At 48.3% G+C, this 19,963-nt stretch overlaps 1 protein-coding gene across 4 annotated transcripts in view; it reads left to right on the top strand.

Annotated features, from left to right (window-relative positions):
- acadvl (acyl-CoA dehydrogenase very long chain) overlaps positions 1 to 19,963 on the top strand; it is a 130,804-nt gene that overhangs the window by 101,262 nt on the left and 9,579 nt on the right. For all 4 annotated transcript variants that reach the window (XM_063048697.1, XM_063048698.1, XM_063048695.1 and 1 more), the window contains one exon: positions 397 to 469. In XM_063048697.1, coding sequence (XP_062904767.1) covers positions 397 to 469 — 73 coding nt within the window. The remainder of the gene's footprint in view (positions 1 to 396; positions 470 to 19,963) is intronic.

The raw sequence follows: 19,963 nt of genomic DNA, 5'->3' as shown, positions 1-19,963 counted from the left end.
ACCATTACCACTGCTTCTGAGGTCACAGCAGATGTAACAAGACCTCTGGATGAACAATCCTTTCTCCCTGCAGGGGTCAGCCAGGGCAGGTGAACTGGGCTGCTCAGCAAATCCTCAAGCAGAGGTGGGGGGCGGGAGGCGATGGTTGTTGTGAAAAGGCTCCCTGGGTTCTGTAGACACCCTCTACTCTAGACTCTCTCAATACTAGCTTTCAGACAGAATAGCCCTCTCCATCAGTGTTGTGAGGAGTGTAAGCCTAGAGAGGTGACTGGTCTCTTCTGGGTGATTCGAGACGTGACCACCTGGGTCAGTGTGTGGAGTGTCATCAGCCACACCGCCCCTTGCCCAGGATGCTGAGGTCAGCTTGTAATCCTTTGTTATCTTGGATTCTTGCAGATGAGCAGTTTTTGCTGAAGAGGGTGGCAGATAGTGCTATCGACCTATATGCCATGATTGTTGTACTGTCAAGGTAAGCCCAGGCCTGATGTTCCTCCATTCCCTTCCTTCCCTTCCTCTCTCCTTTCTTTTCAAGGTGTTGACGGGTAGCATTACTGTGGGATGGTCATGCTAAGGGAGACACAGTACTGAGGGAGGGCCACACTGTGGGAGAGAATAAGCTCTCTGAAAAAGTTGACTTCTTTCAAAATTAACCCTGAAGAATGGTGACGAGGATGGAGGAAGGGACAGGAGAGAGGTACTTCAACTTTGGCAGTGGAATGCTGCAGTTTTCTTCTTGGAGGAAGACTCTTCTGCTGAACTTTGTTGAGTCTGTGATCGGGCCACAGCAGTGATGGTGGATGGTGGCTTACCAAAGTTTTGTATATGCAACTTTTACTGGAAGCTGGGACAGATTTCTTCAACTGTTAATATCAGTAAACCCCCTCCAACCTGGAGTGTTCAGCCTGGGACAACCGGATGAAGAGTTTTGCGCAGATCCTTGGGTGGAGGAACGTTGGAGCAACCTGGCAGTGCAGCAGGAAGGTCAGTGCTGGAGTTCCATCACGCAGACTTCCTACCTGTCTGGAGGAGACTCCTATCCTTTCTCTCTTCTCAGAACTGCTCTTTGAAAGTCTGCTAAGTGCTGTGACTGTGTTAATTCAGTGATGTTTTGATTTCAGACTGTGGGGCTTTAACATGGTGGGCTGCAGCTCCAAAATGGTGGGACCTTGTTCGTACACAGGAGCCATAGCTTGTGGTGGGAAGAATCCTGTAGAGCCACCTCCTTTCAGACTGATAATTCTAAACAACACTATGCAACGCAATATCCTTGTACCCTTAGCTAGAAAGATGACCCTAGCCCTGAGCAGGGGGTTAAAAGTGGAAGGAGTCCATGCCAGGCCCCATACAGAAGGTGATCTGCTATAAAATGCACCTTCATCTCCACAAAGTAGACCTCTGCCCTCACCTGTATTCTACGGGTGAAGGGAAGTCACCTGTAACCTGCATACTTCTCCAGCCAGACAGAGGTCAGTTTGGGCATGTGTATATCCTCCATCGTGAGGTATTCATTTAGCTGGAACGGCTGAGGGGTATTTTCATGAGTCGTGTGGAAGGGAGCTTTACTGGATCTGCTGGGATTGGGCAGTACCATGTCTGCAAGGAGTTTGGGCAGATCTGTAAGAATTACCCTAAACGTCAGGCCACTAAATCCACCTGGGTGGCACAGGAGGGCACTGCAGGGCCTCTCCCCATGCACCCTCTCCCTGTTCCCCCTTCCTCCGCTGTCCCTCCTTCCCTGGTGAGAACATGGTTGGCGAGGATGGGTGGCTTGCAACCTCTAGTTTGATGGGTACCCCTACCAAACAGGGGCTTGCACAAGGGGCTGATTTGTCATCGCGCGGAGTAGTGTGCTTGGACCACACATCCACTGGGAAGGGGACTGATGCTGGTGAACAGCACTTGCTTGTGGCAAGGGGGTAGTCCATGGGGTTGGTCTCTTGGACTGTAGAGTCCACAGAAGCAAATTACCCTTCTGGAGGTCATCGGTCCCCGGTGTCTGATGGGATCCGGAGAACTGCATCACCGTCCTCCCCGAAGGAGCAGAGTGCCTGGGTCGTGATAGGTGAGGAGATCGAGAGTGCTGCATGTATTACTCGAGGATGGGTGATCAAGGACACCCAGGTGTGGAGGTAGGCAAGCCAAAGAGGGTCAAGCCCTTCTTTCAGACCAAGGAGGCCAATGGGATAAGGCATGGTAGAGATCAGTAGTGGCAAGTAGGTGGCCAGCCTTCCCCTCCCCCGGAACAGGCCGTGGGTACTATTGACGATCCAGGGATAGTGTGTCTGCCCCTAGGACTGCTCATGAGCTTGGTACCAGGTCCATGGTGAGGCTGCTCGACTATGCTGACTCCAGTAGTGGGGTGTGCATATGGGTGCAGGACAGTCAGGATGAGGCTGTTTCCAGTAGTGGGGTGAGGGTGTGGGAACGGGACAGTGAGGATGAGGATGTTTCTGGTTCTGGGGTGAGGGTGTAGGAAGGGGACAGTGAGGATGAGGATGTTTCCGGTTCTGGGGTGAGTGTGTGGGAATGGGACAGTCAGGATGAGGATGTTTCCAGTAGTGAGGTGAGGGTGTGGGAACGGGGCAGTGAGGACGAGGATGTTTCCAGTCCTGGGGTGTGTGTGTGGAAATGGGACAGTGCGGATCCGAATGTTTCCGGTAGTGGGGTGTAGGTGTAGGAATGGGACAGTGAGAATGAAGATGTTTCTGGTTCTGGAGTGAGTGTGTAGGAACAGGACAGTGAGGACGAGGCTGTTTCTGGTAGTGGGGTGAGGGTGTGGGAACGGGACAGTGTGGATGAGGGTTTTTCCGGTAGTGGGGTGAGCATGTGGGAATGGGACAGTGAGGATGAGGATGTTTCCAGTCCTGGGGTATGTGTGTGGGAACGGGACAGTGAGGATGAGGATGTTTCCGGTAGTGGGATGAGGGTGTGGGAACGGGACAGTGAGGGTGATGCTATTTCCAGTTGTGAGGTGAGCATGTTGGAATGGGACAGAGAGGATGAGGATGTTTCCGGTAGTGGGGTGAGGGTGTGGGAATGGGACAGTGAGGATGAGGATGTTTCCGGCTGTGGGGTGAGGGTGGGGGAATGGGATAGTCAGGATGAGGACATTTCCGGTAGTGGGGTGAGGGTGTGGGAATGGGACAGTGAGGACGAGGATGTTTCTGGCAGTGGGGTGAGTGTGTGGGAATGGGATAGAAACATAGAAAATAGGTGCAGGAGTAGGCCATCCAGCCCTTCGAGCCTGCACCGCCATTTATTATGATCATGGCTGATCATCCAACTCAGAACCCCACCCCAGCCTGCCCTCCATACCCCCTGACCCCCGTAGCCACAAGGGCCATATCTAACTCCCTCTTAAATATAGCCAATGAACTGGCCTCAACTGTTTCCTGTGGCAGAGAATTCCACAGATTCACCACTCTCTGTGTGAAGAAGTTTTTCCTAATCTCGGTCCTAAAAGGCTTCCCCTCTATCCTCAAACTGTGGCCCCTCGTTCTGGACTTCCCCAACATCGGGAACAATCTTCCTGCAACATACATCAAAGTTGCTGGTGAACGCAGCAGGCCAAGCAGCATCTATAGGAAGAGGCGCAGTCGACGTTTCAGGCCGAGACCCTTCGTCAGGACTAACTGAAGGTGTGAGTGGGGTGAGTGTGTGGGAATGGGATAGTCAGGATGAGGATGTTTCCGGCTGTGGGGTGAGGGTGTGGGAATGGGACAGTGAGGACGAGGATGTTTCTGGCAGTGGGGTGAGTGTGTGGGAATGGGATAGTCAGGATGAGGATGTTTCCGGTAGTGGGCTTTGGGAAAGTGAGGATGAGGATTTTTCTGGTGGTGGAGGTAGCGAGTGGGAACAGCCCATTGAGGATGATTTGGGATGAAGTGATGGGGACTAGGAGGACTCTTCTGATGCCAAGATGGCAGAGGAGCTCATCCCAGCAATGGGCTGTTACTGTGCAGGAATTGAATTGAAATGTGCCTATTGATATGAAATTCGGGAGTTCTTATCTGATTGTCAGCACAGACAACATAAACCCCAACTAGCCGCTGAGCGGTGGTTCGGCTTGCCTGGAATTGTGCAATCCGTCTACAGCATCCTTAAAAAGAAGTTGGGAGGTATTTGGAAGTGGTTTGGAGGGAGTGACTCTGTTTCAGGATCCCCTGAAAGCTGTGTTAAGGGTGCAGAGGCACTGGGTAAGGAAGCCTGCTCCGAATGGCCAGAGCATTGGCAAGAAGATGTAGCACTATCATAAAGATGACAGTAGTGAATATTACTGCCAGTGGTTGTAGGGAGTCTTACTACAGGTTCCATCATCTCTCGGTCATCAGGGAATGGAGATATCCAGCGAGCTTCCTGTAGGAAACCCATCCTGTTCTAGGAGATGAATCCACCTGGTCCTTGGATTGGCGTGGGAGCATCTACCTCAGTCATTTCAGCTTCTGTTCGAGTGGGGTGGCGATATCGTTGGCCCCAGCCTTCCAGACAGGTACTGAAAGTAAACAAGTTTGAGTCAGGCCACTGTTGCGTCTCACTGTGGGCATAGATGGTGTACTGCTACACTTCGTTGACATTGCTGCCCCTAAGCCTGGCCTGATGGAGGTGCATTTGTTTTGCAAGTTAGTTCTGCTGTTGGGCTCCATCGACAGAGGCAAGTGTGTTGTCCTCGGGTGATTTCACCTGTACCCTCGAGGTGAGAGATTGCTCTGCTCCTCAGAGTACACGAGCGAGAGTGCAATTGTTGATGGATCTTTTGATTTGGTCAACGTCTGGGGGACCTTCGACTCATAAGGGAGAATAAGGCAGTCATAGATGAGAGCTACAGGGAGGTAGTCACACCTAGGCTGCCAGAAGCAGGTCGTTGAGTGACAGTCAGAGGGGGGAAAGCGAAGGTGAGCAGACAGGTGCTGCAGAGCACCCCTGTAGCCATTCCCCTGAATAATAAGTTTACCGTCCTGGATGCTGTTGTGGGGGGACGACCGGCCAGGTGTGAGCCACGGTGGCAGGGCCTCTGGCACTGAGTCTCACCCTGTGGTGCAGAAGGGTGGGACAGAGAAGAGGAGAGCTGTCGTCATTGGAGACTCTATAGTCAGGGGAGTAGACAGGAGATTTTGTGGACGTGAGAAGGACACCCGCATGGTTTGTTGCCTCCTGGGTGCCAGGGTCCGGGAGATCTCTGACCGGGTGCACAACGTCCTGGTACGAGAGGGGAAACAACCAGAAGTCGTGATACATGTTGGCACCAATGACATAGGCAGAAAGAGGGATGAGGTCCTGAAGTGTGAGTTTCGGGAACTAGGCAGAAGGCTGAAGAACAGGACCTCAAGGGTGACGTTCTCAGGATTGCTGCCAGTGCTACGTGATAGTGATGGTAAGAATTGGAGGAGATGGCAGCTGAATGCTTGGCTGAGGAGTTGGTGCAGGGGGCAGGGTTTTAGATTTTTGGATCATTGGGATCTCTTCTGGGGAAGGTGGGACCTGTTACAGATTGGATGGGTTGCACCTGAACTCGAGGGGGAGAGATATACTTGCAGGTAGGTTTGCTAGCATGGTTCAGGAGGGTTTAAACTAATTTGCAAGGGGGATGGGATCCAGAGCGATAGAGCAGTGAATGAAGTGCATGGATTAAAGCCAGATTTAACATACAGAGAGGCTTTGAGGAAAGAGAAGCAGAATAAAGGGTGTAAAGGTAGTAAGGTAGAAGGGCTAAAAGTGCGTGTACTTCAATGCAAGAAGCATCAGGAACAAAGGTGATGAACTGAGAGCTTGGATACATACATGGAATTATGATGTAGTGGCCATTACAGAGACTTGGTTGGCACCAGGGCAGGAATGGATTCTCAATATTCCTGGATTTCAGTGCTTTAAAAGGGATAGAGAGGGGGGTAAAAGGGGAGGAGGGGTGGCATTACTGGTCAGGGATACTATTACAGCTACAGAAAGGGTGGGTAATGTAGCAGGATCCTCTTTTGAGTCCATATGGGTGGAAGTCAGGAACAGGAAGGGAGCAGTTACTCTATTGGGAGTATTCTATATGCCCCTGGTAGCAGCAGAGATAACGAGGAGCAGATTGGGAGGCAGATTTTGGAAGGGTGCAAAAATAATAGGGTTGTTATCATGGGTGACTTTAACTTCCCTAATATTGATTGGCACCTGATTAGTTCCAAGGGTTTGGACAGGGCAGAGTTTGTTAAGTGCGTCCAGGATGGATTCCTGTCACAGTATGTTGACAGGCCGATTCGGGGGAATGCCATACTAGATCTAGTATTAGGTAACGAACTGGGTCAGGACACAGATCTCTCAGTGGTTCAACATCTGGGGGACAGTGACCACTGCTCCCTGGCCTTCAGCATTATCATGGAAAAGGATAGAATTAGAGAGGACAGGGAAAATTTTTAGTTGGGGAAGGGCAAATTATGAGGCTACAAGGCTAGAACTTGTGGGTGTGAATTGGGATGATGTTTTTGCAGGGAAATGTACAAAGGACATGTGGTCGATGTTTAGAGATCTCTTGCAGGATGTCAGGGATAGATTTGTCCCAGTGAGGAAGATAAAGAATGGTAGGGTGAAGGATCCATGGATGACAAGTGAGGTGGAAAATCTAGTCAGGTGGAAGAAGGCAGCATACATGAGGTTTAGGAAGCAAGGATCAGATGGGTCTATTGAGGAATATAGGGTAGCAAGAAAGGAGCTTAAGAAGGGGCTGAGAAGAGCAAGAAGGGGGCATGAGAAGGCCTTGGCGAGTAGGGTAAAGGAAAGCCCCAAGGCATTCTTTGATTATGTGAAGAACAAAAGGATGACGAGTGAAGGTAGGACCGATTTGAAATAAAGGTGGGAAGATGTGCCTGGAGGCTGTGGAAGTGAGCGAGATCCTCAATGAATACTTCTCTTCGGTATTCACCAATGAACGGGAACTTGATGATGGTGAGGACAATATGAGTGAGGTTGATGTTCTGGAGCATGTTGATATTAAGGGAGGGGAGGTGTTGGAGTTGTTAAAATACATTAGGACAGATAAGCCCCGGGGCCTGACGGTATATTCCCCAGGCTGCTCCACAAGGCGAGGGAATAGATTGCTGAGCTTCTGGCTAGGATCTTTATGTCCTCATTGTCTACAGGAATGGTACTGGAGGATTGGAGGGAGGTTGTCCCCTTGTTCAAAAAAGGTAGTAGGGATAGTCTGGGTAATTATAGACCAGTGAGCCTTACATCTGGTGGGAAAGCTGTTGGAAAAGATTCTTAGAGATAGGATCTCTGGGCATTTAGAGAATCATGGTCTGATCAGGGACAGTCAGCATGGCTTTGTGAAGGGCAGATCGTGTCTAACAAACCTGACAGAGTTCTTTGAGGAGGTGACCAGGCATATAGGTGAGGGTAGAGTAGTGGATGTGATCTATATGAATTTTAGTAAAGCCTTTGACAAGGTTCCACACGGTAGGCTTATTCAGAAAGTCGGAAGGCATGGGATCCAGGGAAGTTTGGGCAGGTGGATTCAGAATTGGCTTGCCTGCAGAAGGCAGAGGGTCATGGTGGAGGGAGTACATTCAGATTGGAGGATTGTGACTAGTGGTGTCCCACAAGGATCAGTTCTGGGACCTCTATTTTTCATGATTTTTATTAACAACCTGGATGTGGGGGTAGGAGGGTGGGTTGGCAAGTTTGCAGACGACACAAAGGTTGGTGGTGTTGTAGATAGTGTAGAGGATTGTCGAAGATTGCAGAGAGACATTGATAGGTTGCAGAAGTGGGCTGAAAAATGCAGCTGGAGTTCAACCTGGAGAAGTGTGAGGTGGTACACTTTGGAAGGACAAACTCCAAGGCAGAGTACAAAGTAAATGACAGGATACTTGGTAGTGTGGAGGAGCAGAGGGATCTGGGGGTACATGTCCATAGATCCCTGAAAGTTGCCTCACAGGTGGATAGGATAGTTAAGAAAGCTTATGGGGTGTTAGCTTTCATAAATCGAGGGATAGAGTTTAAGAGTCACGAGGTAATGATGCAGCTCTATAAAACTCTGGTTATGCCACACAGAGTACTGTGTCCAGTTCTGGTTGCCTCACTATAGGAAGGATGTGGAAGCATTGGAAATGGTACAGTGGAGATTTACCAGGATGGATGCTGCTTAGTTTAGAGAGTATGGATTATGATCAGAGATTAAGGGAGCTAGGGCTTTACCCTTTGGAGAGAAGAAGGATGAGAGGAGACATGATAGAGGTGTACAAGATATTAAGAGGAATAGATAGAGTGGATAGCCAGCGCCTCTTCCCCAGGGCACCACTGCTCAATACAAGGGGACATGGCTTTAAGGTAAAGGGGTGCAAGGTTCAAGGAGGATATTAGAGGAAGGTTTTTTACTCGGAGAGTGGTTGGTGCATGTAATACCCCGCCTGAGTCAGAAGAATACTAGACAGGTATATAGAGGAATTTAAGGTGGGGGTGTTATATGGGAGGCAGGGTCTGAGGATCAGCACAACAATGTGGGCCGAAGGGCCTGTACTGTTCTGTACTATTCTATGTTCTGTGTTCTATATCATTCTGCTCTTGCACACTTTTCACTTCAGTGCCCTCACCTGCCATCTGAACACACCTTGGTAGTCTGTCTTATCAGACAGTGAGGGTGTTGCACAGGGCAGAACCATGCAATAGATTCCTGACCAGGTTCACGGATACACCGTCCACCTGTCCTTTCTGTGGACAGGAGGAGTCAGTGTACCGTGTCTACATGGAGTGTGAGAGATTACAGACCTGCTTCGCAAGTCCTGGCTGCACTTCAGCCCTGTGCTACTGGTTTATGGGCACCCAGTATGGGGGTAGTGGTGTGTGGGTCACTCAGTGATATCCTAGTGAGTTTGCTTCTGGGCCTGGCCAAGATAGCCATTCATGGGTCCAGGCAGCAGGCTGTTGAGCCCTCTTCTGGGCTGCGTTAGTACCAGGGTGTCCTTGGAGAGGGAGAATGCGCCATTGTGTGTTCAGTGAGGGATGATAAGGGCCCCCTCCCCAGGGAATTGAGTGCATTATAGATGTTGATAACTGTATTTTAATTTGAATTCAGTAAATGAATTGTAACCCCTGTATATGAATAAGGTTTTGTACATTTGTTTAAAAGAAGGGGGCAGTGCTGAACACCATGGCAGACTTTTTTACGCTTGGCAGTGAGAGGGCCCCAGTGGAGGTCTCAAAGCAGGGTACATTGCTGACCTTTGTGGAAGGTGCAGTGAGCTACAGATTGTTGAGTCTGCGGCCAGGAGGAATCAGCGTACCTGTAAGTTTTTGCAAATAAAAAGAAGTGAGACGTTTTATATTTAATGAAACCCGTAACACATTTTATTAAATTCAAAACCTGAACACAGAAGTGTACTTAAAAACCCTTTACGTAATTACATCACTTCAGACCAGCCTTTTAAAGTGAAGCCCCAACTCAATATTGGCGCCTGTGAGTTATGTACATTTCCACCAATTAAGTTACCCTACACAGGCCCCCTCAGAATTCATTAAGACCTGCATTGCCAGTCGGTCCAAAGCTCGGACAAGCCGCCCAGCTCAGGTCCTATGTTCCAAGGGTGGAGGAAGAGCAGGTGCCTCTGGCTCATCCAGAGGTGTGTTGACACACTCATGGTCATGTTGTGATGGCAGGGGCATGGTTGCAGAATCCTCCAAACCTTGGTGGGCCGGTGTAAGGCAAGCGCAGAATGGACCATCCTAAACAGGCCTTAGGGGTTGTTCGTATGTATCATTGCAGGCAGAAGCAAGCAAGGCGGAATGTAAGCCAACAGGAACCCAAGATGCTGTATACATTGATGGGAAGTAGGAATAGGTGAAAAGGAATTGAATTTACTGAGGAAGGTGGAAATCTGGCACTCCTAACAACTATCTGTATACCAGCTCTGCCACAGATGACTGCAGGTCCTCTTTTGGAGCAGTTCTGACGATCATACCAATGCTCATCAGTCAGGAAATCCCTCAGAGCAGCTTTTAAGGTGCGTTGAAACTGTTCGCATAGGCCATTGGACAGTGGGTGATGCGCTGTGGTGTGATGTATCCTAATGCCGAGAATCTGGGCCATCGCAGCCCAGAGGTTTGATATGAATTGGGGACCGTGGTCAGAGGAAATATCAAATGGGGCTCTAAACCAATGAATGCCCGGGCCATGTCTGTGGCTGTCGTTGATGCTAGGGGACGACCTCCTAGCATGGTAAGGAGGTACATGAAACCACAGGAGGGGAGGAGGACCAACAAGGTCCACATCGACATGGTCAAACTGTTGTTCAGGGACCTAAAAATGAGGTGGTTAATTTTCACCTACTGGCACTCCACACAGGCTACAATCCAATCACACACGTCCTTTCTGAGGTCATGCCACACAAACTTTAGTGCAACCAGTTTCCTGGAGACCTTCTGGCCGAGATGAGAGAGGCCATGTATGGAGTCAAAAATAGTCTACCTCCAGTTTGTGGGCATGGTTGGGCAAGGGTGACCGGTTGAGACATTACACAGGAGAGAAACCCCAGCTTCCCCAAACTTGATGTCAGCCATCTGCAAGCCCGTAACTGTTCTGAAAGCCTAAACCTCTGATTCAGAAACTTGGTCGGATGCCATGCCGACATAGTCATAGTGTACAGCCTCAACTTCTGACTGTGTGAGATAATCAGCCATGACATTATTTTCCCCTTGATATGTTGTGCATCAGTTGTGACCTCGAATATATAAGCCAGGTGGCGTTGCTGCCATGCAGACCAAGAGTCTGATGTTTTGGCCATCAGGTGCATGAGGGATTTGTGGTCAGCAAACACTGTGAAATAGCGACCCTCTGGAAGATAGAGCAGACAGCCAGATAGAGACTGAGAAGATCAACGTCAAATGTGCTGTATTTCCTTTCAGGGGAACAGAGCTGCTGGTTGAAGAAGGGGAGTGGCTGCCACACGCCTCTGACCAGCTGTTCATAACAGCACCCACAGCATAGTCTGAGGCGTCAGTAGTAATGGCTATAGGTGCATTGGGGAGCAGGCGCACCTGTAAGGATTAGTCAGAAAGAACTCATTTGGTATTATTCAAAAGCCCTGATCATGTTCACTGACCAGTCAAGCACGTGATTAGGGGTATTGCCTTTAATACAGGGGGAGCACAAGTTCAGCAGCTCGCAAGATGACACGGTGACAGAAATCCACCATGCCTAAAAACTCCTGTAGTTTTTTAGTAGTGCAGGGCAGTGGGAAATCCATAACAGTGGCTACTTTTGAAGGGAGGGGTTTTGTACCTTCTGTGGGCATGTGATGGCCGAGAAAGTCAATGGTTGACAACCCAAATTCGCGTTTAGCAGAGTTAATAATCTACCCATGCTGGCTTAAGCGCTCGAAAATTGTGCCGAGAAGAGATACCTGTTCAGATTTGGATGCACTGGTGTGTCATCCAGGTCAACAAAAAGAAAGTATTAGTCTTTTAATACAGAGTCTTATCAGTTATTGGAAAGTCTGTCTCACAATGGGGGGGTGTTGGGAACAGCCCCAAATGCAAGAGACAGACACTGAAGTACAAGGAACAGGACTAGACTAGAGTAGGGACGTGACAGGATTCAGACAAGGAGCAGGGACAAGAATGCAGAGTTAGGCTAGGACATGGACAAGACAGGGAACCCGGACAAGGAACTATGCACTAGGAGCCTGGGCTTGGGCTCCGAGCCAGAGACTGGACAAGGACCCAGAACCTGGGTCTTGCTTCAGGCTCGGGCCCCAGAACCAGGCAAGGACAGGACATGGCTGGGGTCTAGAGGCTTGAGGCCGCAGGCTGAGGTCTTGAGTCTTGAGGCTGCAGGCTGGGGTCTAGAGGCTTGAGGCCGCAGGCTGGGGTCTTGAGTCTTGAGGCCGCAGGCTGAGGTCTTGGCTCTTGAGGCTGAGGGCTGGAGGCTGGTAACTCAGAAGCTGGAGCTCGGAGACAGACTTGGAACTGTACATCAACATAGAGCCAGAACTTATCCTTCGAAAAGCCAGGACTCATCTTTAACACGACACTAACACGAGACTGGACAGTACATAGACATAGAGCCGGGACTTATACTTGGACAAACCGGGACTCAACTTTATCTCCACACCAAGATGAGACAGGACCATCCGTCAAGTAACTGCAGAATGGCCGGACTTACCCAACAGAGGCAAAGATAAGACAAGACAAGACAGGTCCCCCCGCAGGGCAACAGCAGAACGGCCTGACTTACTCCACGGAGGCGAGGACAAGTAGAGACAAACACCGAAGAACGACAGACAGTTCTATCTCTGCATCGGGGTTGCTCCGAGTCGCAGTTTCGGCGAGCAACCTTGGCTGGCTACGGAAACAGCTGGATCCCTACCTAGCTTGGAGTGGCTGATGGCCACTCAGCTGGCCTGGGAAACGGCCAAATCCATACCGCAAAGATAGCTCCAACTACCAACAGCAAGGCTCCATGAAGCGATGGTTCTCTAATGAGGCCTAAAGATGGCAAGAGACCGCTCTAGCCTTCCACCGGCAGGTTACTCCCAGGGAACCTTGACAAGACAAACCAGCAGCCCACAGTTGTCCCCAAGGCTACTTGTATTCCAAGCCCCAAGATGGGAATCAGATGCCTGTGATTACCTCAACCAAAACAAGGGACAGCTGGAAGACCCGGAGTCCTGAGTCCACGGACCGGACCGCGAACTGGAATGCAGACCTCACAGACCGGACCATGACAGTCTGTGCTGCATTTTCAGCCCAAATGGCACACGCAGAAACTCAGAGGCCAACGGGGTAATCACAGCTATTTTGGGAATATCCTGCAAGCACACAGGGACCTAATGGTAGCCCCTAACAAGATCAGCTTTGGAAAAAATTGACTTTCCAGCTAAATATGCTGAAAAGTCTTGAATGTGTGGGACAGGGTAATGATCCAGTGAGGTGGCCTCATAAAGGCATCGGTAATCCCCACATGGGTGGCAACCAACATCAGACTTGGGGACCAGATGAAGGGTTGAAGCCCAGGGGCTATTCGAACAGCATAAAATGCCAAGTCTTTCCCTGTTGACAAGCTCAGCCTTCATGGTTGCCAGCTTTTCTGGGTCCAGTCTACATACGCAGGCATGGGCTGGTGGGCCAGTTGTGGGAATGTGGTGCTTGACCCCATGTTTTGTGACTGTTGTGGAGAATGTGTTGGGCACATGGCCAAGTGGTTAAGGCGTTCGTCTAGTGAACTCAAGGTCGCTGGTTCGAGCCTCAGCTGTGGCAGCATGTTTGTGTCCTTGAGCAAGGCACTTAATTACACATTGCTCTAGTGTCTGTGCAAGGAGTGGCGTGCCATACAGACTTCCAATCTGCGCCTTGTAAGGCATGAAAATGCCCGACACAGGCCTCTCATGGTCTGAGTCCACATTCCCCCTCCCTGTGGAGAATGTGGGTTTGGAGAAGTTTGGGAATTCACCCAGCAGTCCAGTAAATTCACATATGGTAGTGCATGCGCTTGCCAAGAGTCATTATGGGGAACTTACTGGGGGAGCAGGGTAACGACCCAAGGTCCCTGACATCCACAAGCTGGCAGATCTTAAGAACCACTAAATATCCTCGAGCACAAGGAAATCTGCACCGAGCAGAGGTCTAGCCACTTTTGCCAGGAAGAAGTTCCATGTGTAACATCGCCCACTGAAGCACAGAGTCACCCATCGTGTCCCATAGGTCTGATCCTGCTGCCATTGGCGACCTTCAGCAAGGTGTCTCACTCTTTGCCTTCTCATCAATAGGCGGTGCTGGCAGCATTCACTTGAGCATCCATGTCACACAGGAAGCATTGCCCTGAAAGGATGTCCGTAATGAACAGTAGGAGGCTGTGGCAGCTGGAACCCATGGTGTTTACAGACCTCAGGTGTCCCAATGTGCTGGTACCGTCGAAGCTACAATACAGTCGACACTTCCTGGCATTCATACCAAAGTGAGCGCGTTAAGAGCACAGGCCCAGCATCGTCTGTTTCACAGCCACGGGTGTCCTTATGCTGGGGACCTTGCTGACCAGGCTTATTGAGGTAGAGAAAGGAGGAGGAATGATGCACCTCTGCCCAGCTGAGTGTAGACTATCAGCCATTTTATCAAGCTCTCTGAAGTCCATCAGGGCTATGCAAACTGGATTAAGCTTTTGCTGCATGAAGAGTTCTTTAACAATAAAACAAGGATGGTGATTTCCCAGGAGAGACACCTTGTGGTCCATTAGTTCCGATGGCCGAGCACTGCTGAGGCCAGGCAAGGAGAGCAACTGTTTGGTGCGCTCAGACTCCGATAGTCCAAAAGTCTGTAAAAGAAGAGTTTTCAGCAATTGGTATTTATTTTGTTCAGGTGGATATTCTAGTGGACTCATCACCCTCACAGCCGTGGAATTGCTGAGCAAAGCTACCACATAGAAATATTTGGTGGTGTTAGCGGAGATTTCTCAAAGTGCAAGTTGAGCCTCCGCTTGTACGAACCAAGCGACGGTATTTTGCTCCCCAAACTCCAGCAGTTTCAAAGTAACTGCATTGGCTGACATGTTCAATAACTCTGGAATCGCCCCGGAGTATTGGGGTCACCAGTATAGGGGAGGAAGAAGAAGAAAGCCCTTAACTCCGAATGGAGTCATCGGGACGTTGTCATGACGGCATTTTTTTAGCAGGCTTTCTTATTTTTACGAGGCCAAGTTGCTAGCTCGACGCTCAACCCAGCACAGATGAAAAGCGTGCAAGGGAGTCGGCTGGATTTGAACTTGGGAGCCTTCGCTCCAAAGTCCGGCATTGATGCCACTACGCCCACCAGCCGGCCACCAATATAGGCTTTCACAAATAAAATGAAAAACATTTTATTAAACTCCAAAACCTAAACATAAAAATGCATGAAAAAAACTTACATAATCACATCATCATGTCTTAAAGTGAAACCCCAACTCAGTGTCAGTTGTTGTGAATTATGTACATTTCCACTAATTGTGTTACCCTACATACCCACGTGTACATGGAATGTGGGTGATTGCAGCATCTATTTGAGTCTCTGAAGGGGTCCTTCTCTGGTCATGGTTACATCTTACCTCCACGCTCCTGCTCTACGGTCATGTGGTACGAAAGGGAGAGCCACTTGGGGAAATTTCCTGATCATCCTGGTCTTGGCCAAAGTGGTCCAGGCAGCAGCCAGTTGAGGACTCTGGCCGAGCCAATTGCCCATCACTCTTCCTATGGTTGTGTTGTAGATATTAGTAAATTTTTTGTTAAATTTGAAATTGTATATGTTTTATGAAGCCCTGATTATCGCATTGTGTTTTGCTGATGAAAATGGAAGGGGTGCTGTCTGTTAGAGGGCTGATCTATCAGTTGAGTTATTAAATCCAGCGTCACTCTTGGGTGGCAGTGACCACGCTGTGAAAGAACGGAGGGAAGATTCTCCAGTAGCTCCTGCTGATGTTTGTCTGTGGTCCAGAATAATTAAACACTGATTAGTTGGTAATTCAATACATTGCTTCTTGGGAAGGGGATGTGAAAAAAAATGCTTCCTCCAGCACATCATCAGTAGCACTCACTGCTTGTCAGTGACGTGTCCTGAAGGTGTTGTTGAGAAACAAGTTGTCCCCTCAGACAGTGAGACCATACCCACGCCTGGTAACGGATATACCTCTATTGTACCGGATATACCCCTGTCCTTTCCTTTCTTTTCCATTACCCTCCCCCGCACAGAGCTGTTGGCAGCACCTCTTCCTCCCACACTCACCACCTCACACTGCGGTGTGCAATCTGCTGAGTGGAATTTTTTTTTGAAGTCTGCAGTTCAGATCTGTGTGTCTGAACCACTCAGCACCTTTCAAACCATTTCCTTGACTTGTTGTTTCCAAAAAGCTACTTATGCTCAGGCGTGGGGGTTTTTTGCCACTTGTGTCTGGTCCCAGTCAGGCCATCTCACATATAGACAAGGTTTAATGTTCCGGTCCTCAAGGAGAATCTTTCTGTGCGGAGACCAGGGACCTGGGGCTGCTCTCTCAGAACAATTTTGTGGGGGTGGAGCAGTTAATGGAGGCATTAGGAATCTGGGAGGGTGGGATGGAGTGAAAGAGGGACTGTTTCCGTGGTAAGAGAGTGGGTGCCTAGAGGGGACGGAGTGAAGGGGCTCAGCAGAAGAACCAGAAAGGAGGGAAAGGGAAGGTTCTCCACAGTGAGTTGTTGTGGGCGGGAACATGCTACCTGGAAGGGTAGTGGGAGCAGATTCAACAGGAAATTCTCAAAGGAAAATATGAACAACACACACAAAAAGCTGGAGGAACTCAGACCCCCTTCCTGTCTAGTCCTGATGATGAGTCTCGGCCAGGGAGAAATTGAGTTTTTTTTTACCTCTACTTTTTTTTAGCTTTATTTGTCACATGGACATTACAACATACAGTGAAATGTGTCATGTCTATCTAAAAGATTTGTGCATAAAATTAAAGCTGGAGGAATTTGGGGCAGTATAGTGGCATAGATTGAGAATTAGTGTACAGAATTAATGTACTGTTGGACTAAATGGGACTTTCTGAGGGACTTTTAGTTGATTACTTGTCGGATGGCAAAACCTACTCCATGGATCCAATCCTGAGACTCCTCCACGATGGCATGCTTGCCACAGTCACGGTCAGCATCAGTAACTGTGAGCCTTTTCAAGTTAGATCAGGAGTAAAACAGGGATGTGTGATTGCCCCAGCTTTGTTCACCATCTTCATTGTGACAATCATCCTCATTATCAAGAACGACCTACCCCCAGGAATTGAAATTGTCTGGAGAACAGATGGCAGACTTTTCAATCTTGCCGGTCTCAAGTCCAAAACGAAGACATCCACGAGTTCCCTCATCGCGATCCAATACACAAGTGACAACAGTGTTGCAGCTCTTTCAGAAAACCACCTACAACAGATTCTGACTGCCTTCAACCATGCATACACAAAACTTGGACTTACCGTCAATTCCAAGAAGACTCAGATCATCTATCAACATCACCAACTGAGACAAATCAGATAGAACCATCAATTCAACTTGACAAAATAACTCTGGAAAATGTGGACCACTTTCCGTATCTTGGAAGTCACCTCTCCTCCAAAGTCGACCTTAATGATGAGATCCAACGTCGTCTTAAATGCACTGGAACAGCTTTTGGACGTCTCCGAACAAGAGTCTTTCATGATCGTGACATCCGAACAGACACCAAAATGTTAGTGTACAAAGCATTGGTAATCCCAACGCTCCTGTATGCATCAGAAACCTGGACAACATACCGACGACATCTGAAGGCACTTGAAAAGTTCCATCAACGCTGTCTTCAAAACATCTTAAATATCAGCTGGGAAGATAGAAGAACCAATGTCAGCGTGCTAAGTGAAGCAAAAACAACAAGCATTGAAGCCTACGTCATCAAGAACCAACTAAGATGGAACGGTCATGTTGTTCGGATGAAAGATGAACATCTGCTGAAACAAATCTTTACTCCCAGCTTAAAGAAGGCAAACGTAAAAGAGGCGGACAAAAGAAGAGATTCAAAGACATCTTAAAAGCCAACATGAAGAAATATAACATCGACAACAACAATTGGGAAACCAATGCCAGGAACAGGAAACTCTGGCAAGCCATCATCCGAGAAGGAACAGCAACTTTTGAAGCCAACAGATGTGCAGAATTAGAAGGAAAGAGAAGAAAATGGAAAGAGAGGCAGCAACAACCAAAGCCTGATCTGACATCTGGAACTACCTGTCCTGAATGCAGAAGAACTTTCAAAGCAAAGATTGGACTCATTAGCCACTTGAGAGCCCATAAGTAGATCTACAGAATGAAGACCATCATCTTCGACCTCGAGGGATAGCCATGATGAGTTGATTACTGGGAGAATCAGTACTTGGGCCCCAGCTATTCACGATATAAATAAATCACCTATGGTTATAGACTGTAATACAGGTTGAATCTCTGGGATGATTCAGATTTATTTCACACAAACATTGAAACATACAGTGAAATACATTGTTTGTATGAACAACCAAAACAATCTAACAATGTGCTTGCAAGTGTCGCCACACATTCCGGCACCAACATAGCATGCCCACAATGTTCGGCAGAGCAATACAGAACGCACCAGGCAACAGCAACAAATCTTATTCCTACCTCCCAACCACCTATGCACATACACGGTCTTCTAACTTCAGGAAAGGCTGTCTTCTACCTCCAGCCTAGGGCAACGCAGGTGGTCTGTAGTTCAGATCTATTTTAACTAATTAATTCTCCTTTAGATCTAAAATCAGTAAAGATCTGTTTTAACCCATGCAAATTTTGCAATCTCAGCCGACAGTGTTTCTGATTTTACTGTTTTTCTGACTCCTTACACAACCCAGGGAGTGTTGGTGCTTCAAACAACAATTCTCCTGCTGACAGGAAGATCAGTTGTGGGGTGGACGGGGTGCGGTGGCAAATTTGTGTGGTCTGGGTTTTCTGTAATCTGCCACCAGTATTGTCCCAAGGGTGCTGAACGGAATAGTTACCAACAGTACAAAATTTCTACAGATGTACCGTGGAGAGCATTCTAACTGGCCTCGTCACCATTTAGAATGGAGGGGGTGCTACTGCAGGGGAGCAAAAGAAGTTACAGAAAGCTGTAAAATTAGTCAGCTCCATCATGGGTACTAGCCTCCATAGTATCAAAGACATCTTCAAGGAGCGATGTCTCAGAAATGTGATGTCCATCGTTGATGACCCCCATCACCCAGGATGAGACCCTCTTCTCGTTGCTACCATCAGGAAGGAGGTACAGGAGCCTGAAGGCACACACTCAATGATTCAGGTACAGCTTTTTCCCCTCTGACATCCGATTTCTAAATGGACGTTGAACCCATGAACACTACCTCACTTTGTTTTTTAATTATTTGTTTTTGCAGTACTATTTTTAATTTAACTAGTTAATATACCTATATTTACTGTAACTTTTTCTATATTTATCATGTACTGCATTGAACTGCTGCTGCAAAGTTAACAAATTTCACTACATATGCCAGTAATATTAAACCTGATTCTGATAACTGGGTGGGGCTGTCATTTGTGAAGTTGAGGCAAAGAGGCTTCAAATCGTTATGAGATTAGAAAGGGTTTGACAGGGTAGATGTTGTCATTGGACAAGTCATGGATAAGGAGATGCAGTTATGAAGTAGGGGGCCGGTCATTTAACCTGTGTAGAAACAGCTTCTCTTACCAGTTGGTGAACATTATGTACATGCGGAGCAAGAATGACGCTGGAGTAGTATGATTAAACATTTTTACAGAGTCATGTTAGTAACAGTACACGCTAGGCAATTTACGGTTCAGGAGCTACCAGCTGGGTTCTCTGAGGTGAAAACGTGCACTCGAAAGCCCCACGCTGAAAAAGAGTTCTTCACACATTTAGGGGCCTAGTCAATTACCCCCGGGATCAATTGGCCTCATGCACACTTAGGTCCAATACAGTTCAGTGGATCTCTGAAGTTCTCTGCCCCCGAGAAGATGGAGGCCAGATCGCTGGATATATTTAAGATGGAGGTAGACAAATATTTAAATGATTGAGGAATTCGGGGTTATAGGGAACAGGCACAGAAGAGGAGTTCAGGCCAACAACGAGTGGTCTACTGCCCCTGTTTTGTGTTCTGGTGAATGTGAGGAAATTGTATTGAGTGTAGACAATCCTGGATGTGGACTCGAGAAGCAGGTCATAGCCTCAGGATACAAAGCAAGTCATTGAGGCCTGAGGTTTAGGCAAGTCCATGGAGAGGTCATTGAATTCATTTAAGGAGAGAGATTTCACTCAGGAGATGGTGAGCCTGTGGAGGCTAAGTCACTGGATGTATTAAGGAAGAGAGATTTCGAGAGACAGAAAGCAAGTAAATTGCCTAGGGTTAAGTCAAGGTTGCAGGGTGTGCTTGAAGGGCCAGGAGGGCCTATTCCACTCTGTCTCTAAATAAGATGAAAATAAAGCTGAC

Source organism: Mobula hypostoma, chromosome 5 (assembly GCF_963921235.1).
Source record: "Mobula hypostoma chromosome 5, sMobHyp1.1, whole genome shotgun sequence".
In the NCBI taxonomy this organism is placed as follows: domain Eukaryota; kingdom Metazoa; phylum Chordata; class Chondrichthyes; order Myliobatiformes; family Myliobatidae; genus Mobula; species Mobula hypostoma.
This window is presented reverse-complemented; position numbering and strand designations above follow the sequence as displayed.